At 45.2% G+C, this 11,473-nt stretch overlaps 1 protein-coding gene across 2 annotated transcripts in view; it reads left to right on the top strand.

Moving 5' to 3' along the window:
* Positions 1–946: 946 nt before the first annotated feature.
* Tgm5 (transglutaminase 5) overlaps positions 947–11,473 on the top strand; it is a 33,882-nt gene continuing 23,355 nt past the window's right edge. For both annotated transcript variants that reach the window (XR_001233282.1, XM_005381369.2), the window contains exons 1-3: positions 947–1,088; positions 8,581–8,760; positions 8,906–9,151. Coding sequence is in view for 1 of the 2 variants with exons in the window: in XM_005381369.2 (XP_005381426.1) it covers positions 1,079–1,088; positions 8,581–8,760; positions 8,906–9,151 (436 nt within the window). In the remaining variant the exon portion in view is untranslated. The remainder of the gene's footprint in view (positions 1,089–8,580; positions 8,761–8,905; positions 9,152–11,473) is intronic.

Genomic DNA, 11,473 nt, shown 5'->3' with positions numbered 1-11,473 from the left:
CCTGAAGAGCTCCAGAGACCAGCGGCCGACAGCGCAGCAACTGACAGAATCCGGCACTAACTGCACTTTGCGGCCTCAGGATTTCTGTCTGAAATGAGTGTAAGAACCATCAGCTGAAATGAAAAATAAAAAAGGGCAGGGGGTCTAGCTCAGTGAAAAGGCCCTGAGCTCAATCTGAGGTACAAAAAGAAAGAAAGAAAAAAAGAAAAGAGCGAAGTAGGGACAGAGAGTTGGAAATATAGGAGAAAGGACAAGGCTAGTGAACAGCTTCCTGACAGAGAAGGATCCAGAAAGCAGGGTGGCGGAAGAGGCTCCCCACAGCAGGAGAGGCAGGGCAGGCGGTGTCCCACCCCCGCCTCCCTCTCTGTTCTGTCTGCTTTCCTCCCCATGCACTCACTTTCAGGACTCGTGTTCTCACTAGGACCAAGGTCCTGAATCTTGACAGTCCATCCTCTCACCTGTTTTCAAAACTCCTCTGCGAATCTCCCTGGTGTTTCTTCCTGTTCTGCTTTTATTTGAGATTCACCTTGGATCTGGAAGCTCTCCTCCAAATCAGCACTACTACCAAAATAAATGCAGTGAAGTATACCAAGGTTGGCCGAGGTGGTTTAGCCTGCATTTCATGCCCAGAAAGTGACTATTTGGGGTAAGAGAGAGGGGGCTCACAGAGGCTCTCTTGGTTGTGAGCTGTAGTCCTGGGACCCTGATAGTCTTTCTGCAGAGGTACAGTCCCCTCCATCACCTGAGATCCCCATCTACTCATCTCTCCTTCCTGCTCCCCTGCCTCCCCCTGTGCTCCGGAGCTGTCAAAGGTCACATGGCACGAAGCCCTGATGGTTCCTCAACCTCCTCACCTCCTCTCAGCTGAGCAACCCGGCCAAGAAAAACCAGAGGGCAAGTGAGAAAACCAGTTGCGATCTGCCCAGTAAACAGGTGGCAGTGCAGAGCCGGCCCCGCCTCTGGTGTCTCCAGAGCCCCGGGATGGAAGAGGAAGCAGACACGCTGGAGTCAGTCTCCTGACGCTCCAGTCCACCCAGCTGTTCTGTGGGGAGCAGCCCCGGAGCCTGGAGCAGCCACCATGGCCCAAGGTAGGGAAAGCCCGTGGGGCCACTGGTATTCAGGGGCTCACAAAGAAAGTCCTGGGAGTCAAGGGGAGGGGAGGTGGTTTCAGAGGGAGAAAGGAGGAAACAGAGCTGGACCAGGAAGAGTAGGAATCCCTGAATGCTCAGAAATCACTGGCGGCCCAAGAACCAGAAGACAAGGGGATGGCTGACAGGTAGATGTGGCCGCTTCCACAGCTGGGGGGATGGCAGGGACAGGGATTAGTGGGTCAAGGTCCCTGCCTTTCTCTGATGCTCGCTGACTTCGTGACACCAAGCAAGTCATTCTGCTAGTTCCCACCTCTCATGCCTGAGAAGTGAAAAGGATTGGACCACACTCTTGAAGTTGTCTCCCAGCTCTACAGTTCTCTGAATGTTCTTTTCTTCCTTCATTTCAGAGGGTCTCTTCCTCATCTTCATTAATCTTCCCAACGTCATACCACTTGCTCTGATACTTTTTTTTTTTTTTTTTTTTTTTTGGTACCAGGAATCAAACTCAGGACCTTGCGCTTGCCAGGCAGGCATTTGTGCCACTGAGCTACATCCCCATACAACTTGCTCTGGAAAGAGCTGCTATGAAGATTTAATAGTTGACTGAAATCATTTCTAGGGATGAGTTTTTAACTTGTTCTACAAATGTCACAGCCTTGCCTTCACTTATTATTTTATTGTGCTCAAATTTTTATTTTAAAATTTGTAGAACTTTTAATTACAGAGAAAAATATAAAACATAGTTGGAGTAAAAAATAAAGCAGTAATTACTGATAGTAACCTGACTTGACTTCCAACCCAGTCTCACTGCCACAGTAACCAGTGTTACCAGTAACACATCTATCTATCTATCTATCTATCTATCTATCTATCTATCTATCACCTATCATCTATCTATCTATCATCTATCATCTATCTATCTATCTATCATCTATCCTCAGTGTAATGCATAGAATTAACATGTGTAGCTTTTAAAAAATATTCATGGTAGATTATGCTGTAAATATTGTCCTACAGCTTGGTTTTATTTTAACTCAAAAATATGCCTTAGTGCTTTGCCCATGCTGGTCAGTACCTATACATCTAACACAATATTTTCCACTTTGCATAATATTGTGCTGTATGTGTAGGAGAAACGCATTGATCCAGTCCCATGCAGATGAGCACTGAGGTTGTTTGTGTCACAGTGAACACCCTTAAGCATGTCTCCTGTACGTATGCAGAAGGGAGTGTCTCTCTAAGACAGACTGAGATCACTCACTTTCAGAGTTCCTCCTGCCATCATCTTGTTAATTCCCTGATCATCTTTCCTCATTCTCCCCTCTCCCCAAGGAGAACAAGTATGCCCAGTAGAAAACAAAACCACGGAACGTTTGCTGTCTGGGCTAGAGAGCAACCCCTGTGTTGGAAGCAGAGATCCTGTTCCATGGTGTATCCAGAGGATGAGACCTGGCCGCAGTGCTCACCCTGAGGTGGAAGCCGCCCCACCTGTTGGGTAGCCTGAGTCACACGCTTAACCTGAGCCGGAGCCAGAGCCAGTTAGTGCTCCCTGTCTAGCCAGCCGGGCTCCAAAAGGGGTGAGCTGCTCTTTCCACTACTAGGAAAAAGCTAACTGCCTCCCCAGCTGGCAGGGTTGGGATGTTCTCTTCAAGCATGAGAGAAAGCCAGGACTGGGTGGGAGCTGTTAGGTGATGAATGAAAGGGCTGCTGGCCTTGGGTCAGGAATCCTGGTTTTAATCACGGGCAAAGCGTATAATCCACCCAAAACCAGTTTTCTCATCTCCGAGTGTGGCTGACATGACATTTAATCCCTCCAAGTCGTGGTAAGGGTGCAATCAGATGACCCTGGAGTGCCTAGCACAGTGGGCAGCCCAGAGGAGACAGGCCTGAGGTGAAGAGCTGAGAGAATCTGAAATCTGAAATAAGTACGGGGTAGTTTTGCAAAAGCTCTGTTCAACATAACAAATGTTTCTGAGTACCTTTAATGTGCTAATTATTCTGCTTATTTCTCTTAATAATAATAATAATATTTTATGAAAAAGATGTGCATTAACAGTAATAAGAATTTACAGGACTAGGGATGTAGGTGGAGCCTAGCATGTACAAGGCTCTGAGTTCAATCCCCCGTACACACACACACACACACACACACACACACACACACAAAAAAAAAAAACTGTACAGAGGTTAAGAAGATAATATTTTTTAAAGTGTTTTGGCACAGTCAATTTGGTCCATATTTGCTTGTAGCAGCTTTATTGAAATATAATTCATAGACCATAAAACTCACCCACTGAGAGCATCAATTCAGTGGGTTTTGGTATATTTCAAAAAGTTTTGCAAGCATCACCACTACTTAGTTCCAGAATATTTTCATCACTTCTAAAAGAAACCCCATAGCCATTAGCAGTTATACCCCATCCCGTCTTTCTTCAACCCCTGGCAACCCTCATCTACTTTCTGTCTCTGCGGATTCTGGACATTTCATATAAACTGATTATATGCTATGTGGCCTTTGTTTCTGACTTCTCTTCCTAAGAATAATGTTTTCAAGGTACACCCATGGTAGAGCAGGTTCAGCTTTCCTTTTCCTTTTCATGACAGACAATATCCTGTTACGTGGATACACCATGTTTTGTTGATCTGTTCATCAGTTGATGGACAGATATGTTGTTTGCACTTTGGGGATATTATTAATAAGGCTGCTATCGACATTCACATATAGGCTTTGGGGGAACATACCTTTTCACCTCTCTTGGGAAGATTGTTGGGTCACATTTAACACTCTGAGGAGCTGCCAGCATTTTCCAAAGTGCCACACCACTTAACACCACCTGCAGTGTATGAGGGTTCCATCCTCACCAACATTTGTCCTCTGTCTTTCTCATTACAGCTATCCTCATGGATGTGAAGTAGTATCTCATTCATATACCATATAATGGTATTAAGCATCTTTTCATGTGCTTACTGGCCATTTGCATATCTTCTTTGAAGAAATAGCTATTCATATCAGTTGTCTGTTTTACAGTTTGGTTGCCTTTCTGGTGTAGAGCTGTATGACAAATGATTGTATAGACAGATAGATGATGATGATAGATAGATGATAGATAAAGTATTTTGTTGCAAACATGATTTCTCACACTCTGTGGGTTATCTTTTCACTTTATGTTGTTCTTGAAAATCTTACTAATTTTGATGAAGTCCAATTTATTTGTTTTTTTTTCTTTTACTGCTTATACTTCCATTAGAATATCTAAGAAACTATTGCCTAGTTCAAGACCATGAAGCTTTACTCCTATGTTTTCTTCTATGAGTTTTATATTTTTAACTCATGTTCAGGTCTTTTCTCCATGTTGAGTTAATTTTGTGTATCATATGTGGTAGGCAGGCAGCTTCATTCCTGTGCATATGGACAGCCTCTTGTTCCAGCATGATTTTTTAAAAAATAATATTACTTCCTCATTGAAGTGCCTTGGAAACCTCTGTAAAAGATCAGCTAATTGTAAATATGAGAGTTTATTTCTAAACTCTTAGTTCTACTGCACTGACCTATAAGTCTATACAAATGCCAATACCACATTGCCTTTGTAGTAAATTTTAAAACAGGGAAAAGCTGGGGGCATGGTGATGCAGGCCTATAATCCCAGCACTCAGGAGGCTGAGGCAGGAGAATCATTGCAAATGTGAGACCAATGTGGACTATGAAGTGAGCTCAAGGCCAGCTTGAACTGCATAGCAAGACCCTGTCTCAAAAAGACAAAACATACACACACACACACACATACACACATACACACAAAGTGTGAGTCCTCTATTCTTTTCTTTTCTAAGATTACTTTGGTTATTATGGATTCCTTTATTTTCTTATGAATTTTAGGATTCACTTGTCAATTTCTGTAAAATGGCAGTTGGAATTTTGGTTGGTGTTGTGTTGTGTTGAATCTATAGATATCTTCTGATACATAAGCATGGAAATTTTTTCCATTTATTTAGATGTTCTTGGGCTGGGGATTTAGCTCAGCAGCAAAGCGCCTGCCTGGCAAGCCCAAGGTCGTGAGTTCGGTTCCCGGTACCGGAGAAAAACCAAAACCAAAAAAAAAAAATATATGTATATAAAATAGTGATAAATCTCACTACAAAATTTACAAGACCTGTAAACAGAAAACTAGAAAATATGGCAGAAATTAGATGTTCTTTAATATCTTCTGAGGACTTTTTTTGAGTTCGTTTTGTGGCAAAAATTTTTCAGTTATTTTGGCAAATTTATTACTAAGTATTTCATACCCTTGATGCAATTATACACATAATTGATTTTTAAAAATTTGTGCTCAGATTATTCATTGCAAGTGTAGAAATATTGTATAGAAAAGAAATTGATTTGCATATGTTGATGTACCCTGACACCTTGCTGAGGTATTTATTTATTAACTCTAAGTTGGAGGTGGGAAATTCTTTAGGAGTTTCTATCTCCAAGATTATGCCTGTGTATCGCGGCACTCTGCAGAGGAGGGGGGAAGGAGAGTGGGGAAGGGGAGTGAAACGATCAAGATGTGATCTGTATAGGTACGAACTCACCAAGATGATTACAATTAATATTTATCACAAACATTAAAGGTTAAAAAGTGAAAACATAGTAGTTCTAACCTTCCAGCGTTTTTTCCAAAAAAAAAGATCATATCATGTGTGGATAGAGACAATTTTGTCTCATCTTCCCTGTCTGAATGTCTAATTTCTTTTTTTTTTTTTTTTTTTTTGGTTTTTTCCCGAACTCACGACCTTGCACTTGCCAGGCAGGCGCTTTTGCCACTGAGCTAAATCCCCAGCCCCTGAATGTCTAATTTCTTTTCCTTGTCTAATAGACTGGCTGGTAACTCCAGTACAGGAGCGAGCAGAAGGGTGTCTTAGTGACTTTTCTCATTGCTGAGTAAAATACCCAAAACTCAAAGTTGAAGGAAGGAAGGAAGGCTTATTGCAGCTCACAGTTTGTAGAGGTTTCAGTTCATAGCTGGCTGACTCCAAGCCAGGATGACAGGGCAGAAGGGCATCGCAGAGGACAAATGGCTCATGGCAGGCAGAGGCCCATCAAACAGCGAAGAAGTGAAGAAGGAACAGCAAGTAACAAGCGGCAACAGCACCCTCTTTCTGCCTCTCACATTCTGCCCAGTCTACCTGCCCTTACGGTGGGGAGCACTCACACCCAGGGTGGGCCACCCTTAACGCTAGCGTCACACCCTGAATCAAGCCCAGCGTCCTACACACTAGATCCAGCCACCTCCCAAAACTCCCATCTATGACCGCATGAGGCTATGGGGGGGGTCATCTAGATACAAGCCATAACAAGGGGAGTGAGCAGATGTCCTTGCCCTATTCTTTATCTTGGCAGGAAAGAACCAGCCTTTCGCTATTAAATACGGTCAGTTGCAGATTTTTATTGATACCATTTATCAGGTTGAGAAAATGCCTTCTATTCTTAGTATGTTGAGTGTTTTTGTCATGAAGGGATATTGGATTTTGTCAGGTGCCTCGATTCATTTATTTTTTTAAAAAACTTAAAATAATAATAAAAAAGGCAGTTAGGTCTCTGTCCTTATTGGCTTACATCTAGTGATGGAAAAAAGACAAAAAAATAACTAAGAAAAATATTTGAGCACCTCGTGCTGAGCTTGAAACGAGTAGGTTCTTAGCAAAAATATGTCGCCATAAGTGAACAAATGAACGTGACGTGTAAATTCGTTGTGTCAGTTAAACAGCTCAGACTCAGAGTGACACGGTTAAATCATAGATGTGTGGAGAACAGGAAGAAGGGTAGGCCATTTAGGGCAGGCTTTGTGAAGGAGGTAGGTCTTGAACGACAGGTAGAATTTGGTTAAATAGTAAAGGGTCATTCTGAGTTGGGCCTATAGCAGGAACAAAATGCATAGACCGAGAAGTGGATCATTTGTTTGGGACAGATTGGCTGGAGAGTGGTAAGAAGTAATAATGCAAACGGAAGTTAAAGCCAAGCATGGAGGGCCCTAACTATCAGGTAAAGGAATGCTCCTTTTATATGATTCACTGTGGTACCTTAGAACTTCTAAAGCAAAAGACTGGCATGATCAAATTGTTGTAAATGGTTATGTGTTGAGGGGTAGTAATAAGAGGTGACATAGAAGATAGACTTGTCAGAAGTAGTATGGTGACCAGGAACTAGGTAAGAATGGAATTACGTGTGTATGGAAAGGGACAGACGGATACGAGGCATTTTAATGGAAAAAGTGGAGAGATTTGGTGGCACACATACGGATACAGACTGAGGAGATTGTAATTTAAAGCTGTGTCCACCCCCAAGTTACTGAGAACAATGACAAAACCATGATCAAACAAGAAGTTGGAAACAGACCCCTTCTGAGAGGGGCACACTTGGAGAACAGTGAGGTCAGGCTGTGTATTAGCAGAAGCTCCAGACAGGGGCTGGGGATTTAGTTCAGCGGCACAGCGCCTGCCTGGCAAGTGCAAGGTCGTGAGTTCGATTCCTGGTACTGGGAAAAAAAAAAAAAAAGAAACAGAAGTTCCAGACAGCTGAGGTGGAATTTTCCTTGACTTTCTTCAGCAGCCTAACTCCCAGGACACTGGGCACATGGCATTGGCGGGCATCAGAAAGTTTGCAAATTGCTAAACATAGGGCCACTAATCCAGAGACCACTGACCCAGAGGTAGCTGACCCGGTGATTTACCCCCAGGCTTGGAGGCTGGTCCATGGGCAAGTAAGACTGCTAACTTCAGGGCAAGAAAGCCGATGAAGGGATGAATCTGAAGATATGCTGGGCTAAAAGGAGGATCAAACTTGGGCAGGTCTACAAAAGAGGTCAGACAGAGGCTGAAAGCCATTCATCTCCAGGAGGGTGTAAGGAAGAAAAGGATACAGGGTCAGAGAAGTGAGGGAGGGAAGGTGGAAGGAAGGAGAAATCTGACTTCATCTCAATCTTGTCAGGCTAGTATTATGGGCTCTATTTCACCAACAAGGAAACTAAGGTGCAGAGAAGCTAAGTTTCCTTCTCATGTTTGCATAGCTAGTAAGCGACTGTCTTGGTTACTTTTCTCTCATTACTGAGACAAAATACCTGACGCCCAGAATTAAGGAAGGAGAGGTTTATTTAGCTCACAGTTTGTGGAGGTCTCAGCCCATAGTCAGCTGGCTCAAGGCAGGTGGTGTGGCAGAGGGCAACAGTTCATGGTGGTGGAAGATGGCAAAAGCAACAAGAGCAGAAGGGGCAAAATGGGGGCGCAAGCCTCTTTCCCTCCCTTGTGTTGTATGCAAGCTACCCACCCCAGGGCGGTGTAGCACTCACACCCCAAATCCCAGCATCCGACCATGAATCAATCACAAACTCTAGAAGCCCTCCCCATGACTGCATGAGGCCTTGGGGGACATCTAGACACAAACCATAGCAGTGATGAACAGGACTGGACCGTGCTCCACAATCCTGCTGTCTTGCCTGCCTCATCACAGGGCTCGAGGTGGCCCTCACAGACCTCCGGAGCTCCTGGAACAATGTGTACCACCACACCGAGGACGTCAGTGTAGACCACCTCCTTGTTCGCAGGGGCCAGGCCTTCAGCATCACCCTGTACTTCAGAAACCGTGGCTTTCAGCCAGTCGTGGACAACATCGTCTTTGTGGTTGAGACTGGTGAGACCCTTCCTCGGCTGCCTTGAAAGGAGTGTGTGTGTGTGTGTGTGTGTGTGTGTGTGTGTGTGTGTGTACACTGAAGGGGATCTTAGAGTGTTGGGCTAGGTGGTCACCATAGAGGGTCTCAGCTCTGTTTTTCTCCCAGGACCCCTGCCAGACCTGGCCAAAGGGACTCGGGCAGTGTTCAGCCTGGGAAACCGTGGTGGCGCCCGCTCCTGGATCGCCTCGCTGGAGACGCAGGGGGACACCTCCCTGGAAGTGAGCCTGTGTGCCCCGCCCACAGCAGCTGTGGGTCGGTACCTGCTGAAACTTCACATCAGTTCCTTCCAGGGATCTGTCACAGCCTACAAGCTTGGGGAGTTCATCCTGCTCTTCAATCCCTGGTGCCCAGGTGAGCCAGGGGCCTGTGGGGGCTCCGTCTCTGGTGCACAGACAACTGGGCTTGAGGGTTTTCAGGGCCAGCTCCCTGGCCACCCACAACCTCCATACATTAAATGCAGCATCCACCCCAACTACCAACAGCCAGAATTTTTAAATTATGAGACCAATAATCTTTACCTAAGTAGAACACTATTATAATTGTTTGACCACTGTTAACAGCTCTCTTCATCAAAAATGTTTAACTTCACTTGAGTTTTCATTTTGTTTCATTTATTCATTTTAAAACCACAATTGTTTGCAATAATGGGTATTGAACCCAGGGTTTTTCACATTGAGTTGCATCCCTAGGCCTTTTTTACTTTTTGAGACATTGTAACTGGCTAAGTTGCCCAGGCTGGGCAGGAACTTGCAACCCTCCTGACTCAGCCTCCCAGAATGCTTGGTGTGTAGCGTCATGCCTGGCTCAGTTTTTTCCATTTTAAAAATGAGAAATACACTACATTGAATTTTTGAAGAATGAAGTAAAACATAAAACTGGAAAGAATGAAAAGAAGAAGGGAAGGGAGGAAGAAAGGAGACAAAAGCATAAGGGAAAAGCAAAACCTCTCAGGCTTCAAGTTCCATTCTCCAGCAGAAGCCCTGTAAACACTCACGCAGAGCCTGAAATGAAAGGATTCTGTGCATAAACAAATATGCCTCTGTGGGTCTATAATATATACTGTGAGTGGGATTTTAAAAATACATGCTACCTTCAACTTGTACTTTCATTTAAGTGTGCAAATGTAGACATGTTTTCCTTCAGAACATTTTCCCTAACATTTACAGCCATCTCACTGCTTGGATCCACCAAGTACTTACAAGCAGGCCCCTATTCCGGGTGCTCTGGGTGTTTCCAGTCGTTCTCTGGTACAAACAAAGCTGCAGCAAGTATCCCTGCACCGCCTGTTCCACAGGTCCTGTCCTCTAACCCTGACTGCGGTCACGGGGATATGTGGATGGGTCTGAGGACACAGAGGAAGCACAGGCCAGGAGTGGGGAGTGGGAAGGAGGGCCGAAGATCTGTGAGAGGAGGTGGGTCTGGGGCACTTTAGGCAGAGGCCAGGCTGATCAAGTCTGGCCTCTGCCTTACTGCCAGGATGAGCCCCTTCCCATCCTCCCTCTTGTTCTCTGGGGTCCCCTGACCTTATCCTAAGCGGGCCTGCCGGGTCGCACCGGGACCCAGGACCCCCGCTGGGTTCTGACACTGTACATCCTCCTACCTCCATTTCCAGAATGGTCCGGACAGCCACTCACCAACCAAGGGAAGAGGCCTGCCCTGGACCCAGGAGGGCCAGCTGTCTGTCTTCTGTGTGTGTCTGTCTGTATCTTCCTGTGTCTCTGTTTCTGTAGCATGCATGCGCGCACACACACACACACACACACACACACACACACACACCCCTGTGGGTGTCAGACTTGTAATGAGGGCCTCCATGAGCTGTGGGAAGGACCACGGGCTTCTCTCCCAAGCTTGTGCCACAGCCAGCTCCCTGGGAGACTGGGGTGAGGGCTGGGAGGGGCTGCAGTCAGGGTCAGCAGCTGCCACACCACTGTGCTAGGGAATTACTGTGAGGCGCCAGCCTGTAGCTCAGGGATGTATGTGGCCTTAGCCATGAACCTGCAACTTCTCACCACTGGTCAAAACCTTCAAAAAATACACCTGGGCAGGTGTCCTCCCGTCTCGGCCCAGCCCCACTGCTGCGTCTGAGCTGCCTCCAAGGACGGCAGGAGGCCCCTTCACCTCAGGCCCAGGCCAGGCCTCTGCACAGTCCCAGGGCTCTGCAAAAAGCACCCTGCCCACCACAGCATTTGGAGCATTTGGTTTGCTTGTTCTTAACTTAAATAGTTAATTTTTGGTATCACAAAAGTAACTCATGTTCATTGCAGAAATTCTGGAGAAACCAATAGGCAAATAGAAAAACTAAAATTACTGTTAGTGTATACCACAAAAAGTTTCAAAAGCCTGTGAGAGTGTGTGTGTGAGTGTGTGTGTATATATGTAGAACTTTTTTTGGTACAGGGAATCGAACTCAGGACTTTGCCTTTGCTAGGCGGATGCTGCACTGCTGAGCTATGTCCTCAGCCCCTATGCATAGATTTTTAAACAAAAGCCAATTTATGCTGTACACATTATTTTGGAACCTGCTGAAAATATATCACATGAGTTCCGTGTGCATATTTGCCACCTTATGCTAATGCTGTATAAATTCTATAGTGAAGATTCCTGGGAGCCATTTGGCTAGTTCTCAAGAGCAAGGCATCTCGATCATTCTCACTTTTCCAGTGTTACAAA

The sequence above is a fragment of the Chinchilla lanigera genome, unplaced genomic scaffold, assembly GCF_000276665.1.
Source record: "Chinchilla lanigera isolate Chin_1 unplaced genomic scaffold, ChiLan1.0 scaffold00015, whole genome shotgun sequence".
Classification (NCBI taxonomy): domain Eukaryota; kingdom Metazoa; phylum Chordata; class Mammalia; order Rodentia; family Chinchillidae; genus Chinchilla; species Chinchilla lanigera.
The sequence above is the reverse complement of the archived record's forward strand: the minus strand, read 5'-3'. Positions and strand labels throughout refer to the sequence as shown.